Source organism: Varroa destructor, unplaced genomic scaffold (genome assembly GCF_002443255.2).
Source record: "Varroa destructor unplaced genomic scaffold, Vdes_3.0 BEIS01000004.1, whole genome shotgun sequence".
NCBI lineage: Eukaryota > Metazoa > Arthropoda > Arachnida > Mesostigmata > Varroidae > Varroa > Varroa destructor.
This window is the reverse complement of record NW_019211457.1, coordinates 35,065,709-35,087,132: the sequence shown is the minus strand read 5'-3', so window position 1 is coordinate 35,087,132 and position 21,424 is coordinate 35,065,709. Positions and strand designations below refer to the sequence as shown.

The window sequence follows — 21,424 nt, the reverse complement described above, 5'->3', positions numbered from 1 at the left end:
TGTCTTTCACTTGTCGCAGGCTCGGTATAGCAATGAAAAAACAATTTGCGCCACGTTCTACTAGTCAGTGTCGTATTTGGGGCAGACTTACCAATCGACCCGGGCAGCTGACTCGCATTTTTTATTCTGTCTTCTCTTTCCCAATTCGCAAAACAGTTTGGCAAAGCTCTGAAGGCTCCGACAAGCGTTTAGCAATCTTTGCGCGTTTCTTCACTGCTTCCACTTATGTTAAAGGCGTGTTTGCTTTTTTTTGCTTCCAGGTCATGTTTGCCCTTCTGGGTAAGTCCGAAAACTACTTTTGTGACGGCATCGTTCAGCTGCCAGCCAAATAGTATTCTATTTTTGTTTCCGCTTCGCGACATTGAAATTCTGAGACCTATTGTCAGTTAGTTTTATTGCTTTTAAAGGATAGTTTTCGGTGTCGGACGATTTTGACAGAAAATTACGACAGCGATATCGCAACGGTGTGTTTCTTATATGGTTAAAAGCAAACATTTTTTGCAATGTATGCTCATTTATTCTGGTATTATGAAGACGTCGAAGTTTAGCAAATTTACAGTATAATCTGTTACAAATTGTCGCTACTCTTGCTGATATTTCATTTTTGCGTAGAATTTGTATCGTTTTATTTGTTGCGCCGAGCTAGAGAAGATGTTTATTCCTGTCGCCGCTCTCAGGTAATCCATGGCTCCATTTATACTTGCCTTCTTAAATTAATAATTAGTACGGTCTGCCTTATGGGGTTCGGAGAGATCAAACCTTAGCCTAACGCTCTCTCAGCAGCAGATCAGTGAGCACATCGATTCCGTTACAACTCATAAGAGCCGTGTGGAGTTGAGCGATGTTATGAGTGAATATTTTTGGTTGATAGCATCGCCAGTTTTTGTCTTTTGCACACAAATCCTGAAAATCACTTTATTTTATACCATCATTAAGGACCTATCCTCCATTAGGAATCTAACCGAAGTTTGTCTTACTGGACCGATTTAGGGCTACCAGCGAATGTGATAGGTACACCGCAAATACACCCGGGCCGACCTTCAAAGCGAATTCGAGTTGTTTTGCCTTTGTGACTCCAGTCGCGTCCGTACAATCAGAACATGAAACTAATATATTCGTCTGCAAAGCCATATATATGTTGATGCCTGGTGATTTTAAAACGGATGGTCGGTAGCGATGTAGGGGCGGAGTGTAGTTAGCTATCAATTTTCTTGACCACAAGTTAGCCGAGCGACCACCGACACAGTTTACGTCAGTCTTCCGGTTCTGATACGGATGGAAGGGGGTAGGGGAAAGCGGCGGAATAACAATAGTTAGCATTTGGATTTAGGATAGTACTGTTATTCAGGATAATAATAATTATTAGGATCCTAATATTACCCTAGTAATTATTCTAATATCACCCTAACATTACCCGAATTAAATTAATGTTATCCGAAATCTCAACGCTAACTATTATTAGCACCCCACCCCGCCCCTCACCACCCGTTTCAGAACCGGAAGGCCTACGAAAGCCTTCTGGTCTTTAGTTCAAGCCCCGTAGTGCGATATATGTGTCACTAATATGCTGAGAACGTACGAACAAAGAGTGGGTTGTTTATTAAATAAAGCCAGTTTATAGAGTTTCCTGAACACAAGAGTGGAAAAAATCGTAAATGAAAGCATACAGAGACATGAAAATAACCGAAGTAATAATATTTTACGTACTACAAATAGTGAACCTGGGAAAATTTCGTCATTTAGAAAATTTAGACAGCTCTTTAAGCTGATTGAACCGCGCAACGAATAGAAACGGAGATAACGGATCAGTCTGAATTTAAAAAATTATTATTAGTATTAAATTATTAGTATTAAAAAATTTGGACATTCGAGCTTTACAGGGCGAATATATAGGAGATAGTTAATGATTTGAAATAATTTTTGTTTTTATTTTTTCCAATTTCATCACGTGTCTAGTGTAATTAATTCAACAGACTCGTTCACGGGCTAAAACATCATCAATATTTTCATAGGACATCTAGATTCTCCTTTTGAGTTGGTTTCTCGTACGCAAGGCTCTCGGATTAAATTAAATATATTTGAAATGGCCAAATAAGAAAATCAAGAGGGAATTTCAGGGTTAGGCTTCAGGCCTATGATGAAGAAGGATCTGTGAGTCGGAGCAAAACTCGCCCGTCAAGTATGATGACCGCTAAAACGAGACGTTGGCTTTTTACCCGAAAAATGTTCAGTTGTAGGAGTCAGCTTTAATTGGTGGGTGCATTATTTTTTGCGAAAAAAATCACATGCTGCTGTTGCCATTGTTGCAGGGGCAATGACCAACAGAATATCGCTAGCTTAGGCAAGATCTCGAACGAGTCTCTGCACCTGAAAGAGGTGTAGCCTAATACTGAACCTTTTAAGGCGGCAACTACACGTGCTCGCCGTTGCTAAATTGGTTACTAAAATTCAATTTCATATATGTCAGGTTCGCCCCTATTAATGAGCTGTATTACGTTACGAAGTTTAGTCTGTGCCCTCCGATCTTTTACAACCAACAATTGGGACGCCAAAGCGACTATATACGGCAGAAATCTTATGATAACCGCGGATATCTTGTGCAGAAGTGCATTTTTTCCGTTTGCCACAGTATACCAAATTTTTGATGCGTCTTAAATAAACGCGAATTTAAATAGAAGTGCTTAGCCTAGGGTTATTTATAGAGTTTGTCGGCCATTTTTGTTGTGTCAACAAGATCTCGAAATCATCCTTTAGCTATAGCACCGCCTAAAAGACGATTTTTTGCTATTACAATTGCCCAGTCTGGCCAAAAACTATGCAGTCATTATCGTCATGATTCCATGTAGCCTAATTCAATGTCGGAAGTAAATATGTTTCTGCGTCCATTTACATGTTCGTGGGCTCAGTCGACTGAAATAGACAAATAGTCGAAAATTTATATTTAAATTATCTTACGGAAGCAAATGTAGATTCATTGCTGTTCCGGAATAACCATACGTATGTCAATGACGAAGAACCTATATTCGTATTTTTTTACGATCGTGTACATCTTTGATTTTGATGAGTGGCTACAAAAAAATTATAGCTAGATCGTATGTGAAACGCATGCGTGATATATCGAGTAACAGGGCGCAGCTCATACGTTTTTTTCTCTTACTAATTTCAACTGCACTAACCGCTGTATGATAATTTGGCTAGGTGAACATTCTAAAAGTAATCGCTGGTTAGCTTCTTTTAGCTCTGAATGGCAGCACCGTACATTTCAACTAGCCACCCAAAGGCGTTCGTCTCTAGCTCAAGTCTATGCGTGCAGACGATCCACATCGTTCGGCCGGACAAACTCATACACATGTACCTGCATTATAGCGATAAATGCGTTCTTGCTAAAGTTTCTTCGTCGACATCATTTCAGCGATGTTCAAAAACAGGTAGAATTCAAGGTGCAGAAGAACCTTTTGCTTGAGTTTAGGTTAGCCGCTGCCTGTTTTCTACAGCACGGCTGTTTTCTCGAACGCAGCCTCGCTGGTTGTTTCTCCGAATGACATAAGTCGTGCTATCATGCTCCGTGGGTACAAGCAAAAACTATTGCTTTACTTCGTACGCAACCATTGTTGTGTTTACCGAAAATTGCCTAAATGTGATTAATATACGCATAGACATTTACGTTTTCGCCTGTGATCTACAGGTCCGTTTTAACACTATTTAGTAAAGCAGGCTTGTTTAAACAAATATTTATTTGACCATACAACAAAAAGTATTTTTTTCGTCAGCTTGGCTTGAAACTGTGCGTCAACTTGTATTTGGAAATATTCGTTTGTGTTTCGTCGGTTGTAAATATATAATGCACAAATAAAAAGCATTACTTATTTTTCAGCCGCGATACTTGTTTTTCTTTTTGGGCTATGAAGGATTTACTACTAAATCCAGCCAAAACAGAGAGCTTTTAGGGCCCTTCTCGTACCTGATGTATCTAAATAAACATCTTAGCTAAGTATAGGGGCCCTCAATTTAGTATGCTTCCAACTCACTTGAGCTGCGTGTGGAGACGACAGATAGTCCAAAGTTACATGGATCAATGTTAACTCGTCATTGAACGAATTTCCAAAAGAGTGACACCAAAAATAATTCTATAGAAGGTTAATATTTTGTTCTATATAATATTACGTGCTATAAATTAATAATTAAAATTTCGAGCGATATCCTTGTATTTAGAAAATAAAATCTAATAGTAATACCTAAAATTTCTTGGACTTTATTTCCTAAACGTGCATGTGACCGTTCGTCTTGCTAAGGTAAAATTTAGATGGAATTTATCTGCTACGACATAAAAATATTTTTAACGTGATATTTCGGATAATATGGAACAACATTGCATTTAAAGCGATCCGAGCATTTCGAAACGGTAGTCGAAAACGAAGCAAAGATGAACGAAGTAGATATGTACGAAAAGGGGAAATGAGTCTGGCAGTAATTTGGTAGAAGAGGCATAAATTTCTAACGTCACACTGTGTTTATTTGTCATTCAGTATTGTTAGAAATATATGAATATTCAGTCGATATGTACTATATATCATCTGGGAAGTGTACTAGTGCAGTAGAGGCTCATAATGGTCTTAACTCAGTAGACAGATTTAATAATTAAGTTGACATAATTGACGAATAATCTGAATTTTTGTCAAGAATGTTTTATAGCGTTGAGCCTATGGCAAAATAGTGTACGAAGTTCTGACTTGCATATTCTAACTTAAGACAGATGTCTCGACTCTACCAGTTAGACAAACCGTGCCATTTGTGATGACGAAAAAAAAAAAAAAAACAACGCACACACTTATCTAGATCTCGGACCTTCTAGAAATCTTAGTCTAGTCGTGGTCGTGCGGTATAACTTTGCTTTCAACGCATGCATTAGCATTACCATTATTCACTGCCTAGTTAACTATTAATCATTCTATTACTTTAGTCATAGACGACTATGTTCTATTTTGATTGGATTTTTATCGAGTCTATTGAAGCGACATCGTCTGCAAAGGGAGAAAACCCGTTCAGCGATTGCCTTCTAATAGCAGATACCCCCCATAATCATGGAGTGCGCGCCCATCGATACTTTCAGCGGCACTGCGTAAGCCGATCACGTATAGTCGTTAGCGTTACCGTAGTAGTCCGTTAGATGCGTCCGAGTCATCCACGTTTCACCAAGCCACTTACAGGCATTTAAAGAATAAATCGATATTGGTCTGCATTTATTAGATAGACCTCCATCTAATGTCTAGTAGTCGATGACAAATATACTATTTCGAGTTATTACGTAAAGCACACAGCCATGCTACACGAGTCAGGTTTATAAGTAGAGACCGTATTAAACTTTTTAGAGGGACCGAAATAGTTAGATCACGATGCTCAGAAGGGATTCGAGCGTGGGAAATATTAGAACAAAGAAAAAGCTTTGGCACGATTTGTCCGTGTTTCCACGTGTCATCTCTACGTCGGCATGCAGTGAATAATTATTTACAAGGTCGGGCTTGATAGCCGTACTGAGAAACAGAACAAATCGATCCGATCTGTCATTGGGTGTGCAGATAGAGTCGGACGCTCAGTATAAGCAGCCAGCCTTCTAACTACATAAAAGAGCACAATATTTAAGTGAAATTTTAATACGCAAATACATACCGGACGAAAATTCGTATGTGTAACTTGCATGGAATACTTACAATAAACTAAATATGCCTATATTATTAAGTATCATGTCATTTGACTGTTTCAAGGGAATCTGCAAGGTCATAACAATCTGTCAACGACCTCAATGAAGTACTCTAGCCAGCATTTCCTGTTTTAATGAAAGTTTTGCTGCCAACTCACATCGGTGCCAAGCACTGTTTTGCTCGACAATGTAACGCAGACATCTTTATATGACTGTAATCGAATAAACGAGTTCCCGAAACTACCGCTTGCCATTTAGGGGCCAACCTGTGGTTACTATCGAGCACAGGTTCGATTTTATGCCCCTTTGCTAGATGTACGTTGATTGAAAGTGCGTTTTACCTCTAGCCGCGTTGCACTACGTCGAGGATCACGATTTCCTAATTTTGCCTGTTGTTAGTTGACGTGGCAGCATGGCCGACACCCAAAACGTATTTATAGAACTTCATTCTGTTCTTCCTCTCTGACCTGGTCGTCTCTTACTAATCTTTCCTCCTTAGGATAAACTGAAAGTAATTGTTTGCTGGGTATATATTTCTATTAAAAAGAGACTATTCCCATTTCATTGGATCCCGAAAGCGACTATTTCACGTACCTCGGCAATTTTCCGCCAAATGGACCTCGATAGAATCATTGAATACAGTGTAATTATCGATATTATTACTGTCGAGTGTCGTTATTATCTCCACGCTCATCCTCAATTTGTTTCTAGTGCGGCAGAATAATAACAATTGTATCGTCAGCGTTAGCAGCAGTGACGGCAAAAGAAAGATCTGAACGTTCACCAACAGAGCGACGAAAAAACAAGTAACAAAAACGAAGTTCTAGCCCGACGGCATACGGGTGGGTCCGACCACTGCCAGCAAAAGGTGATGGTGGCAAACAGCATTTAGAGCAGCGTAAACTCGGTTTGTTGATCAGCTATTTCCGATAATTTATTTAGGATAAAGCATTTATTGACGAATACACGATATCGTCATTGCGACCATCAGCATCGGCGTCGTTACCACCGTCACTGCAGGGTCTATAAAGGATTCAGAAGAAGAAAGCATTATTGCCTCCGTGCTTGTTAAATGGCGACCACAGCCACCTGCGTTAAAGCCAGTGTTCGACTGATCTATTACCACTACTGACCGTGCCCGGCTACAAGGGCTGAGCGACCGATACGTCAGTCTGACGAATCCGATCGAATTGTCCAGTTGGCGCCCGGATTAATGTCTAATATGCAATAATAATATAGTAATACAAGCGACGAGCAACGATGATCTCGGTGAGAAGTACCGCTGATGAAGGATGGATTCGGGGAAGCTTGCTTAGCTGGCAGAGCGGCCAAATTGGATGATCCGGCTAACGCCAATTCTGTAGAGGCTTTGCCTCGGAGAAAAAGAACAAATATCAGCAAAAGAAGCTACATCGACTAATTACAGTTTTCGATTTAAGGGCCGGCAGTTGTTGTAGCTACGGGTTCGTTGATGGCATTTTATCGAGGTTACGCTTCGGCTCCCTTGGCAGCGCCCCGTTTCCAAACGTGAGTGTTTCTCTATCACGAAAAAAATCGTAAAGCAGGCGTGGATCGCACTCGTACTTAGGAAGTTCCATGTCCAAGAGGCAAGTCCTATGAGTGTATAAAAAAACAAGCTATCAGGACGCAACACATATACGCGATAGAACGTCTTATTCTAACCTAATTATTGTAATGTGTGAGTGTTAAACTCAAAAATTCAAATACAGATTTTCGCTACACAGAATGCCATTTGCCAATCTATGACATATAAATATTGTAACGTATCTACGGTTGTGAAAAATCCTTCCACACGCCAAAGTGCCAACTTGCAAGCCCTGATGTAACTTTACGTACATCTGAACAGGTTGAACTCGGCTTTGGTCAATTTTTTTTCGGAACAACTCTACGTGAGTTCTTAATCGACTTCGTGAAATACTTCCCTTCGAATAGGGAAAAAAATTCCAATCTTTCTTTAATTAAATCGTCGTAATTTCGTTGCTTAAGAATTTCTCAACATAACCAATAAAGAAGTTCTGCTTAGCAATAAATTGCAAGAAAAAGATATCTTCTATAGCAGGTAGAGGAAGAAGTCTTTTAAAATTTAACTCAATGCGGTAAGTTGAGTGCCGTAGCCATTAAGATTTCGAAAATTAAGATATTTTACGACCTTAGGACGAAGCTAGAGCTCAGTTTCCGATAGAAAACGAAGTCATTTAGTAATAAAGCAATAAAGTTTCTAAATGATAGTTATCCATTTCCTGACGAAACAAAATGATCAAACTTAACGAAAGGAGGAAAAGAATGAACATTAAGGATCTATATTTTAACGTTGCTGTACGAGAACCTATTAAGTGAACTTGTATAAACTAGGCCAGGCTGTGATATTAAATCTAAATAAGGGCAATTAAAGTTTAATGAAATGGCATTGTAACACAAAGGAATAGCCATTTCAGTTATTAGAAATCTCTACGTGAGCTATGTTAGATTTCGGCTTAAAGACGCACTTACGCCGGCAGGATCGTAGATTAAATATTAACGTTTATACGTAGGCAAAATTATTTCGAATTTCATGGCTATCTTTAATTCTTCAATATCAAAATTTTTATTTGCAAAGCCCTGCAATACCGGACCGGGCCTGATTCTCGATGGATATCGCCACAAGCTCGACAACTTCATTTAAAAGTGAATATATGATATATATACAAAAAATATAGTACTTCAAAAATGTACCAAGAATCATTTTATAAATCTCATAAAATAATATATGGAGTGGTATTCTTGAAAGGGTGTCCTTGCGGATGAAGTAGTTCCAACATTTTCTCAGGTGTCTGAGGCGTTCAATTTTAGATTCTTCAACACCTAATACCTTCGTCGCGAGCATATCGAGGTAAGATTTTTTCGACATCCCCTGGCATGCCCTGGCATAACCTGGCACAGGTGTTTTGTTGGGAAATCCTGTGCTTCTGTTCTGCGTCTGAGTGAGTAACGCACATATTATAGGAAATCTGAATGTATGTAATGATTTCAGATCTACACTTGGATCAGCTAGTCTTTAGTTTCAGCATGCTTCGAACGTTTTCTTGCCAGACACTTTTTAACTTTTAAGCTTTTTAACAGACTTTTTAACACTTGACCCTTTTTCCTTTTGACCTCTTTTTACACGGAGTCAAAAGCTGATGTATTACACGGACCAGAATTTAACAGTAGGGCATTTCTCTAATATAGCAAGAATATTACCCGCTAAATTCTTAAAGACACGTTTATGCGCCTTAGTCCGGAACGGACTCGTATTAGAGTCCGTTATTAGTAGTATTATACTTAAAACTACAACCAGCAGATTTCACAGATCTATTAAATAAGGTCGGAGGGACCGACGCGCAAACGCATGTGGATTTTTATTTAGCGATCTATTTCGATTTTGTTAACTCTAAAATAGGAAAATTCACCGAAGTGCAGTCAACATCGACGCCTATTGGCGAAGGCACCTCTGTGCCAATAAGGAAGTTTCGATATCCCAGTAAGAACTGGATCATTTTCCCTGTCACTTCTGCCCCAGACCCATCAACCTAGTTAGCGATTACAAAAATACTGTCCCTGACCGAGGCTTCCAAATTCTCACGCAGATCGCGTTGTACTTCGTGCTAGAATTATTTCACCCTGTTCGTTCTGATTTTCCATAGTTTTCGCCATTCATTAATAGTTAGTACACATAAGATCGAGCTAATCTCGCTAAGGTTAGGACTACGGAAATACGTTTCGATTATGGCAACATGCGCTCTGTCCCCTTGAGCCGTTGATGCTGACTCAAATTAAATCGGTATCTCAAATAGAACGATAGATTCATTAACTGACGGATGAAGCTTCCGTTCTGTTCACCGGAGACCGAATTGGGTGTAACCCCCATTCCCCTGTCTAAATGTACTTTTTTTCGTGCATTAAAAAATCTCTAGTCAATGGACATTACTTCCTTTTCATAAATAAAATATTTCTGGAGGACTAGGACCACGCCCTTTGTTTATTATCCATTTGGAAGCCCTAGTCAAGTTGTTTTGCTATGCGAGCTCTTACTGTTCTCAAGTGCACTTATAGCATTCGATCTCTGAGCTTAAGTTTCGCCCCCGAAGCGCAACCGTCTCATGCATCGCCAAAGCTGGTGGGCAAACACCTTACCACTGCACCATCACACACACAGCCAAATGAATGCCGCCAGACTCTAACACCATATCGGCATAGTAGTCTGGGGAACATATACTATTGATTCTGAAATTTCAATTGCTCATAAGTAGGCTCGTAGGATAGGCGAAGACTCCGCTTGCACCTTTTCTCTTTTATACGGTTAGAGAACAATAGATAATAGTCTGGACCATGAATTCCGCGACTAGCGTTGTAATTTATGTTGACCTGCACAACAGTTCAACCAAAAAAAAAACTAAATAACTAGTAAATCAATGGCATCTGATTCACTAACTGTTTCGGTGAACGGGATAGTCTCCTGCTAATACTTCCTACCCTCTACGCCGATCCATGTTTATTTACATGATAATAAGATTCTGTTGTTTTATATATTCGCCTACAAACATTGCTTACGCTATCGGAAGAAGATGAACTTCTCATCCTCACAAGGAACATTTTATCTTCGGTATTTTTCTTTAATAATATCATTACCGAGTGTTGTCTCTTAGATGGACTATACGTATATGAAGGTCAATACATCCCTACACGACGACTAACGTACGACACCAAATGGCAATGGTTCTAATCGTAGCTAAAGCAGTGCAATAGAATAGGTACCGTAGATGCCTGTTTATCTAATGCTGAGCAAACTGGTTAGAAACGCGTTAATTTGGCACACAAATCCGCAGAGGCAGAAACCGACGTCGTTATTCGGGTGACAATATTTTTAATTTGTCATTTTTATATCTTGTACAAATGAAGCTAACGAACATTATTCTATGATTCTGCATAAACTGACTTATTAATCTTTCCCTAGACTTTGATTCTAATAGAACCGATGGTGTAGCAACAGCCGATTCGACATGTTATACAGCATCCCGCCGCTTAGTTGTTTAAGAGACTGAAACGATGCTACATAATAATATTGTGTATATATGTGTGTCAACCGCATAATGTTTTTATTTCAGGAAACAAATTGAAACACTTGACAGCACCCAAAATAGATTGATACTGTGCAAAATGGAAGATCTTATGTTAGTGACTCACAGATCAATCTAATAAAGCGGCCAGTATTAGGACTTTCAATAGGTCTTTAATAACAAGGTAGTCGTTTTCAATCAGCATAGTAGACAAATAGTAGTATCCTAAACGCTGGCTTAAAGTCGTTCGTATCTAGCACATGGCTAGGAAATTACTTGACTATTGAAATACAAATCATTATCTTTGTGCTATACGTTTTTAAAACGTTCCGGCTGCGTCTACCTGGTTCGTACGTACGATAAAAACGTATCTGTATTATCTGTGGGTGATTTTGTAATGGTTGAGGTTTTTCCGACCGAGCCCTCGAAGCGCGCGCAAGTCTGAAGCTAACGTATAAGATTTGCAAAACGCATGACTGTTTTAATCATTCGTTATTAATCATGTTTACTACAATACATTACTCCGATCTATGCAAGCATTGGATTTCTAGGAACGACATGATAGCTGTTTAACCTTTTTCCAGGCGCGTTACACTTCCACATGACTTCAGTGAGGAAAAAATCACATATTTGTACAGCTTTGCCCGCTTTAACCACCCAGCTCAATTAACGGCGCTGTCTTTCTGCTAGGCTGAAAATAAGTCGTTCAATGGGCAAGCGGTCATCTGGCGTTCCGTACAAATCATGGACAGATATTGTGGTCAGTTTTTTTGCTCGAAGTTTCCATTACCATTACTGATTCTTGCTGGTAACACCTGCCGTTGCCGCCGCCGTTACCATGCCAGATAAGTAACGGACGGTTCTCCACGGTACACGAAGGAAACCCGATGTCTGTCGGCGGCAGCCGAGTCCGCGGCGGGCGGGCGGGCGTTTGGTCGTCCAGGCGCTTGCTTTTGATGGCTCTACTCGATTGGCTTTGTCATTCACTTGTTGACTGCCCATTCAACGCTGTTCAGCTGTTGTTGTTGTTGTTGTGTTACAGACGCGGAGCGCGTGGTTTACTCAGCTTTCACTACGGCGATTCATGAATCATGAAGACAAGACGAGTACTCGAGTTGCTTTGCAATGGCTATCATTTCTTTCTGTCGGACACAGCGAGCACTTGTATCCCATCAAGTAAAAAAAAAAATGATTACGGCATTTGCGCTACTATTTGGAGGAGCCTTGGCCTGATCGGCCCAGCGCAGACAGAGCAGATGAACAAAGATGACACCGCGGTGTCTTGGCCATGGTTGGTTGATAGTTCCAGCCACGAAGCGTCAGAACCCGCCCAGAATTGTAATTGTTTACGGTTTTCGTAGAAAACGAAACTCGTCGACTCATCTAATACCTCAGAAAAAAGCTGCACAGTACAAACCGCAACAATGTACATGTAGACTTCGTAATCTCTCCAAGTCCTTTTTTTTCCTATCCCGATGCACAAATCCAATGCAATTATGCCTGCCAGACGCAATAATTACGTAAACGATTTTTTATATTGCTCCTTTGAAGCCTTCTAAAACATTTACGTAGTAACAGACGCTATCGCTAAACGAGGATGAGTCCCAATAGCATTACCATGTCCAATGCCGTAGAAGTGAAGTTTTCGTTAAAGACAAGAGGAGGCTTAAACTACTGGGTGAATTATAATGTACGGTTCTCGGTCACACCAACGGAACTTCAACGGCTTAAGTTATCCAGACTGAGGCCTATTATCGGTGACCTGTCGTATTCAAGGACAACCCTTCATGCCGAAAAGCGAAAAAGGCCAGTAGCTCAAAACGCAGTCTGTGAGGTTGTTTAGCGTATGCCAGGTCACGCACTTATCAGGTGGGTATCGAACACCACTTGCTACTGCTACAAATTGACCATATGAATATTGCCAACTATTAATACATACAGAGAGCTCTTGCAGTGGCAAATAACTCTGGGGCCGATTTTTGTTGGTATCTAAAAACGACGTTTCCTATTTACCCATTGTATAATCTGAAATCGACAGTTGAAAAAAGAGGTAGCGTGTACTCTCTGTTTTTTCTTGGCACTTGAAGTAAATGATTGTTCGAAGCGGTGGGAAAGCTGCCATTTAAGTAGACGCCTATTTCAACATGAATATGCAAGACTTAGTTACCAACGATATAAATGTTGCCTTACTGTCTACTAATCGATGGTTAAGTTGCGTGACCATGACAACTTAGCGCCATCGATCAACTTCAGTCCACGTCAGCACAGCATATCCGTTAATGATATTACAGTATTTTTATGTTTCGATCGCGTTGCAAGCGTACGGTCCGATTTATAATTAGATTTGCGTTGTACAGGATATGCATAAATATAACAACCTTATGCTAGGACACCCACCTTACCACGTGGCCCACGATGCTCGTAGCAATTCACAGGGATGTTTTAGGTCTAGCCTTGCAGGAACAAGGTAAACCGAATTCAGGTGAAAGCCTATAGGTGATATTTTCAACTTGTAGCATAGTTTTTTAAGGCTTTTCCAAAAAAGCTTTGACCTTCCACCCAGCTTCTCCACAGATGTCTTCGGACGGAATAGCAAACTTCTTTTCCTAGACTCTTTTTCAGCCTATAATGAATTGTGGAATGACAAGCAACCTTGAAGCTAAGAAATTATCCAAACTTTTTCGATCCCCTTAGACAAAATATTGCTTTTATTTGGAACTTTGCCAACCAAAAAAGGGTCCGTAGTTGGCTGTAGCCCCCTTTTGATTCTGTATTTTAAAAATTGAAACTTGATTTTACTGCAGATTAAACTTACTGTTATATTTGTTTGTGTTACATACCAAAGTCTCCTTCTCTCACTCGATCGTTTTTGTCTTTGTAATTTTATGTACACAAATATACTTGTGTATATATATCTGACCGTATATTTGCTCCACCTCATTTATTAGGGTGTAAAAAGTTTGAAGCAACACAAGGCGAAATCGTAAAACACGGGTGAAGCTTAACTACTTCATTTTTTTCGTTTAGATGGATCATATGAATTATGCCATTCGTTCACTGCTTCAAAGGTCTGTACATCTGCTACCGTATCTGATGCGGTCGCTGATGTACTCACGATTAGGTGAGTAGTGTGCGTCTAGGTATATTTCTAAAATTTTTCGTCAAGACATCAGCATACGTTATCAACAATTACTATTTTTATTATCCGCGAGAGGTGCCGGTTGACTAATTGAGCTGAATTTCGTCCTTATCGCCGTCCCATAATGTAAAGGTTAAGGCTCATACTTGAATAAATAAATAATCGCGTGGCCTGTTTTATCGGAGGCACCGAAATACTTTGTCGTCAACAGCCAACTAGTCGGCACTTCCACGGTCGTTTTAATAACACGAGGTAAATTTGCGTTGGTCTCGTAAGTTGACCGCCCAGTCGCAACTTCTTAAACTACCATACAACATAAACTGGAACAGGTGCACGATATGATGTCGTGTATCAGAAGTATCTTCTTCGCCGTCGACTTATACAGCGGTAGTATTTAATGTTCATACTCAATCCTACTTAGATGGTCAGGCGGTATAAGTTCTAATATATACATAGCACTGGCTGAATAGCTGCTTCCGTAAACCCGCTAGGCCTGACGGCACGGGATCGATCGCATCGCGTTGTTTTGGGTTTCGATTACGCTGCTGACCTATTCCGTCCCAAACAGTCGCTCATAGATGGGTTCGGGTCGCGTCTATTCATTATGTTCACGGTGTGAATATCTGTAATATATATATATAGGTACACACCGAAAGCGAATGTACACAGACGTTCGGACGCTGGTGGGTTTCGGAGCGACTGATTACAGCTCTTTCCCAGAGCACCATTGGGTTCCGTCGATGACCATAAGCCCGGATTAGATTGAACGTATATGTAGTATATAAACAATGGATGGCCTACAGTCTTACCCCCCTCGGTCCGCGCGAATCTAATGCATCTTCTGGAGGGTAAGTTGTGCCTAGGTTCTTTGCCGTCAGCCGCATTCTATAGGTGATGCGAATGCTTCTACCGGATCGCCCGATTGCGTCGAGTTCAACGGTTCCTTTAGGAAACATAGCACAATATTATTCGCGCCATCCATAGTCGGCGGAATAGCTTATTCGGTTAAGTTTCTAGCTGCGGACAGTCACTGCCTCGGACCCCGCCAAGGACATATATTAGAGGAGAAGCTTGATTAGACAACAAAAAATAAATATAAGAACACCCTACTGGAAAGCAGCTGTTACGGGACTTCATTGTATCCTGCTTGACTCGTGCTTATCTTTTTTTGAGGACTGGCTATAAAATTGTGCCCTCTTTTTCAGTGGCCTCGTCCTCTGCAACAATAAGAATAAGAAGTAATTCTATAAAATAGATACTGCGCGAGTCGTAATGACTGATTGCCAACGTGAAAAAAACTTGTAATTTCAGCTGCTTAATATAAATTCGTATCTTTTTTTGCATATATAATTTGTCGGCCAGTCATTTTAATAATAGGCATATATTTATCTAATTATCTATACGTATATATAATCTTTTTCCAGTTCAATTTTAACTCATTATCACAATCTCAGTGTTAAAATCTATCGACGGAACGGCTGCTGATCCCGACAAACTTCATGGTTATACAATGCAAGCGGTATACATATATATATATATATATTAAAATAATATAAACAATGCTAGGGGTATTTTAGAGTTGATGAATGAATTCAGTACCGTAGTAGGAAAGGTAAAGGATCGAATGGAACTATCTGTCAGATGGATGCAAGACGAACGCGGAAGAGAAAAGTTCAGATCACCACAGAAATGATCAGACCAAGCCATTACATAACGAGATATTAACTATAGTTTGTCCGTCCGTAGGCATCACTTTACAGTAGCTGTTTGCGCACGCACCTGCAGACGGCCTTTTCTAAAACGTGGCTGTAATTACTTGAAACCTATTGATTTAGTTCGAAATTATCCTTCATTGCAGGGCGATGTTTCTATTTTTCAACCCATCTTGCAACCTGACCCACTAACATAAGACCAGCTTTCTGAGCATATTTACAGGTGTAGAGTTCTGCAGTGACAAGTCGAGTAAAAATCAGGCGAGTTCATCATCAGTATGAAAAAAAACTATATACGCATATTGTAATTACTAAAAATTAAAATATTATTTCATTTTCTGATCAGGCTGCTCTCGATTGATCCTTAGTTAGTTTTACCATTGGTACCGGTACCTTCAAAAAATTCACATCTCATACTACCTGCTGCTGATGAATATAGTTCATGCTCGTGCCCCTACAAGCCGTTTTTTGTGTAACCGCTGTGGGCTGGTTTCTACGCCGTCGCCATCATTTTGTCCTTTAGCAGTGACTAATGTCAGCTTTGCGTATTCGAGACGCCCTATGCTACGTTCGTCTATGGATGAGTGTGTCTGTCGCACTGCTTGATTCCACCGCAGCCATCGACGTTCTAGAGCGTTTCGAGCTAAGAAGTACTCCATACTCGATGTGATGCTCGGAAGCGGTAGACGAATTCTGTAAACGTTGTCATATCAGCGTACAGGGAATAAATCAGGTGAACCTGGCTAGTTGACTATGGAACAGATTCATGTTACTCTTGACTCATACGGATAATTCGAAGAAGGACCTGTATATGGCCTATAAAAGAACTGCAACAGATCCTTTGTGAAGAAGCCCAAAATGTACTTTGTCTTATTTATGTAATTTAGCATACAGGTAGGCTTTTTGCTTTCTCGCTTGTAGATCTGTTAATCTAATTAATTGTATACTTTTGTCAATTGTAGCTTATGAGGTGGGCCTATGGTAAAGATAGATAACGTGATAGCTATTATGCACGATCTTCTGATACGACGATGGCTGCCGTCGAATAAAAACAAAAACTCGTTTTGCAAATGAAATGCGAGCGTTGTTGAACAAAGAAGATGAAAATGGCGAAATTCTCGAGCGAATAGGACTCGCTTTACTTCGCTGTTGACGACATCCAGGTAAGGCCTCGTTGGACCGCAAACACGGGCAACCGTTCAAGCTTAAAGCAAGTCAGTTATGCGGCTTGTTCTATCTTTACTGGAAAAAACCCAACAGATATGGCAAGAGTTTTCTCAATAGGTGCCTGAGACCGTAGTACACAGGCGGGTTTCGGGCATCGAGAGGCTTAAGGACAATCTTGACAGGAGGAAGTCGGCCGCTGGTTTTATTTTAAAATGACTTCGATAAATTGTTGTTGTTGTTGTTGTTGTTGACGAGCAACAAGCAGCAGAAACGTATCTACTACATAACAGTACGTTCTCATCTGAGAAAGACTATTTCATAATCTAGCATAGGCTTTGCTAATTCCGCATCATCGAAATTCACTATAAGAACGCAAGGCAATACAATAACTATTGGTTTGGTTTTTGAATTTTCCCATACAATCAGTTACACAACAGAGAGAATTATGCAAAAACTTCGATTTCCGTTTCGCGTTCGTCCAATATCAGCTGTTTTATCCGCTAATTACAACGCTGACATACGTGACACTTGGACGAACTATTGCCATGTCATCAATAGTCGCGTGTCCAACTCTGCAGTACAGGATGCCGATATCGTACCGACCCTTATCCACTCAACGTCTATCGTGAACGGTTACGATATACACTCCGGGTGTTCAGCGAACTCGCTATGTTATCATCGACGCTTCTCGGGATTTTTTTTCTCCTATCACCGTTATCTCTTCTTTCCTGCATTATTCTATCCACATCTTCATCCGCCGGTCCTTGCCTTTCCTTCTCACCCATGATGACTAAACGCCGACGACAACTGCGTGCTCTCTATAGCTGCACAGGCACGATGTTTTGGGGCGCCTCGACTAACTCCAACTCCTCCCCCCTCCCCCCCCCCTGGTGCGTTGTTGTCGTCTGCGTTAATATCGCACGATCCTATCGACGAAAGTTACCGCTGCGTCATCTCTACCATAGCTATAAAACGGTAGTCGGGAGGCTCCTCTCTCCCATTCGCTTTCTGTCTATTTGTGTGTTGAGACGTCTGCATTCTACCAGAGGCAAAGACGGCTTACTCTACGAGCGCAGGGGAACTGGATCATCTAGTCGACTCGTGTTTGTGCGATACTTTGCGACCACAAGTTCAGCCATCTTCACCACGAAATTGTCGCTTTACCTAAACGAGGTGTCAAAGTTCAACTGGATTGTATCGTTAGTAGAAGAATAGGTGAGGAAGATACCTGTGTTCGCATAGACAGAAGCGGCTGTGAAGCCAACAACTTTAAAAACTGAGGCTGACGTACTTCGTCTGGTAGTATTCAGTGCTGAACCTGTCGTTCCGCATTGTTAACCGGTCTCCGCGTCATCTGATCTGAGTTTCGTTCGATGGGCGCATTCTGGAGTCCCAACGTTAGGTCACTTTCCTCAAGTAGCGTAACGCCATTATCTCCGTAGTACGGTGCGGTCCAGCCCCGTCTCCGCATATTACCAGCAAATAATTTCCGTTATTGCGGATCAACACACATAGGCGACCGGCTTTTCTTCTCGTTATTCGAGCCTGCGCCAAGCCATCGCAGCCCAGCGTGTCCGGCATAGAGTAAAGATTATCCGTGCGGAGAAACGACAACAGCAGCAGTAGTAACAGCCGCCACCGCCGCTGCTGCTGCAGTATCAACCACTCCTCTCCAACGTTGATTCGTTGACTCCTCAGAACGAGAGAGAAGGAAGCCCGAGTCATGAAGTTCGCCCGCGCCGGCAGCGAACGCTGTTCCGTCAGTGGCGTCAGCAACCGCTGTTGTGGCGTTATTTGTGCGAGGAAAGTGCGCGACGCGACGTCGGCCGAGCCGCCGACGGGATCTGTGCGAGGCCCGGCCACACGCCGGGCCTCAGCCTACTGCTGCAGGCCCTTGACTCTGTTTGCCCTGCTGGGCCTTGTGGGATTTGCGCAGGCTCACCAGTACAGCCTGGGGGCATGTCCGCCGGAAGTGCCGTTCAAGAAGTCGTTTGACGTCGACCGGGTAAGTACATACACATGCTGAATATACACGATTATAGTGCAAAGCATGTTATTGTAAAAAGAGAAGGACAACAACAGCGATGACAGCAGCGCCACTTCACGCAGGATTTGTGTCTTATATTAGCTAATATGACTATAATGTGAATGTGTACTTGTGAGGCCAGTGTTCGTGTCCGAACGACGCCCGAAGCGACGGATAATCAGCTTGGCAGAGGTCATCTTTTAGGCAAGCTTTCAAAAGTCTACTTTTCCGCGTCTGAGCCCTCTTAGATAGATGCCCCACGAGGTTAATCTAGAATTGACTGACCATAAAATAAAGCTCAATTCATTTGTTGTGTTGTAAAGTTGGGATATTTTGCTGGGCGTGCCTAAGCATGCATGTACATGCACGTCTGTGAGCTGATTTGAAATCAACTAAGATTGTCCTCGTAAAGGCGCGGAAGTTTTTACAATAATACTGCATTTCCGGGGTTTGTGGCAGCGAGTCAAGGTTTCAGGGCAACCAACGAGAAAAGTTACTGAGTTAGTCTTTTACAAATGTCATGTTGTAACACTGTGCTTAGGCCATCTCTATTTCCTATAATAAACGTATGACAATGTCTCTACAAACAAATGTCGTCTACCTACTACGATGGATACTATTATGTCAGATTCGGTCATCCGTTAACAATTTCTTAGCCTAGCTCGAAAAATGGGTAAATACAACGGGCAGCGGGTTCAGGAGGGTTGCTAGGGAGCCGCCGGCCTTGACGATGAGCCTAGTCTAAAATGATTCACTTGATGTAACAAAGCAATAGTTAAAGGAGTTGCTAACGAAAGGAAGGTATAGTGAACTTGCTTTCTAGATTGCTTTTGTTTTTTTTTTTAAGCTGATGTGGTAAAAATACAGCGAGTTGTCTTTTTACGTTAGTCATTTTCTATCACTAACGCTGCATTTAGACTCGCGTGACGCACCATATCACCTTGTCGTACGATATGTAGAAAGAGACGCACCTAACAACTAGGATACTCTTTCCGCTGCACGAGTTCATAATGGGGGTCAAACGTGACTATTTACGAATCCATAGGAGTGTTGAAATGTCTACAAGGATAGCGAGCCAATACGAAACCTGTTAGAGATAAAAAGAACGCTTTTTTTGTACAGATTGCGCGCGTGCTATCATAGGCAGAGATGAACAAATTCATCTTTGTGAGAAATCCCAAATATTGATTAGAGTATCATTAACTCTCCTCGTGTTCTTTTTTTTTCTGCTTTTGTCTTTTCTGTGCGACCCAACGAGCTTAATGCACCATTTGGTAAAGGTACTAATATTTTTGTTAGAATCTACTCTCTCAAGCTATAACGTCATTAATTTCTATTTGTTACTTCATGATAAAGACTAGTTATTTCAATGAAGCAATATAAATGAAGCTCTCGACCGAGAACATGCATTCGTTCACGAACCGCAGGGTTAGCGATGGCGAAAATTTCTTCGTACAACCGTAATTCACACAAATGAAATCTATATAACCTAACGTATAAACGGATATTTAGACGAATCGACCGTCGTGATTATAACACACACAAACATGATTACGTAAGATGACTTTGTGGTCAGTCGAAGTCTGCCCAAAGATCCTCTACTCTCCTGCCAGTCTATCGCTGTTTGGTCTTTTAACGCCGCTGTAAGATAGTGATATTGGTGTTTTTAGTGGCAGCAGCCAGTAATCATATCTCATCTTCAGCTGTTCTGAGCCGACGAAAAGAAAAAATCGAAAAGTAGATGGGGGTCGTTATGCCTCATCATCGTCGTCGTCATAACCATCATCGCCATCTCCATAATAGTAATAGTTCGCCAGTCCCGTAATCCCTTTTAGCGTCTGTCGACTGTCTGTCTAAAACAAGTTCGTTGTAGTGGGCAGACCCCCGTTTCGGTCCCGTAAGCCTTCTGTTCTGTGTTCCGTCTATTTGGTGCATGATTGAGTTTTGGCTACGCTGACTTGTGCGTTGGCTGTGTATCGAGTAATCAACCGGCATTAGCGGGCTGGATCGGTTTCGCCGTGCAAGACCGTCCCAAACACTCCTATTACAACTGCCAATACTCCGTACGTTCCCGCTTTCTTAAGCGTAGCGACTTTATCGCTGACCAATCAGATGACTCTGTTATGATGGTTAAAATTTCTAAACTAAAAAAAAGTTTTTTTTTTTTTTGTTAACGAATATAATGCTCTATTCATTCGAATGACAGCGGCACACTCATGCACACAGAGACACAAACACACACGCAGGCACGCGCACGCGCACGCGCACGCGCATAGGTTAGTTTGGCGCCTATTCGGAGTTGTTTCAAGTTCGACTAGACCTTTGACATAACTTGCTAGTTCCTTGTATGCCTTTTTCTACCGTATTAGCATCAGCCAAAGCAACGTCGTCGCGATGACCATCGCTGACATTGTTATTCAACGCGTAGCCGCTGGCCTGCCAAACGGCTCGACCAGAAAGTTCTAAATGTACAAATATATCTCCCCCATGACTCAGAACGAGGTCGAGTCTCTATTCATCAGAAGCGACGCTGAAAACATCAAGCGCTCAGCTGCATCTTCAAAGTCGAGCTACTACTCTGGGGTA

General features: G+C 41.3%; 1 protein-coding gene and 1 long non-coding RNA gene across 3 annotated transcripts in view; one reads left to right on the top strand and one right to left on the bottom strand.

Moving 5' to 3' along the window:
* Positions 1–13,969: 13,969 nt before the first annotated feature.
* On the bottom strand, positions 13,970–17,678 carry LOC147756126 (uncharacterized). 2 transcript variants are annotated; one of them, XR_015325850.1, is made up of 3 exons: positions 16,593–17,678; positions 16,066–16,338; positions 13,970–14,876 (listed from the first exon to the last, which is right to left on the bottom strand). It is a non-coding gene; the product is annotated as an uncharacterized LOC147756126 (long non-coding RNA). The 2 variants fall into 2 exon arrangements; XR_015325849.1 differs by having other exon boundaries at positions 17,334–17,678.
* A 122-nt stretch (positions 17,679–17,800) lies between these two features.
* LOC111249022 (apolipoprotein D-like) overlaps positions 17,801–21,424 on the top strand; it is a 50,194-nt gene continuing 46,570 nt past the window's right edge. The window contains exon 1 of the mRNA XM_022802283.2: positions 17,801–18,817. Coding sequence (XP_022658018.1) covers positions 18,536–18,817 — 282 coding nt within the window. The 5' untranslated portion in view covers positions 17,801–18,535. The remainder of the gene's footprint in view (positions 18,818–21,424) is intronic.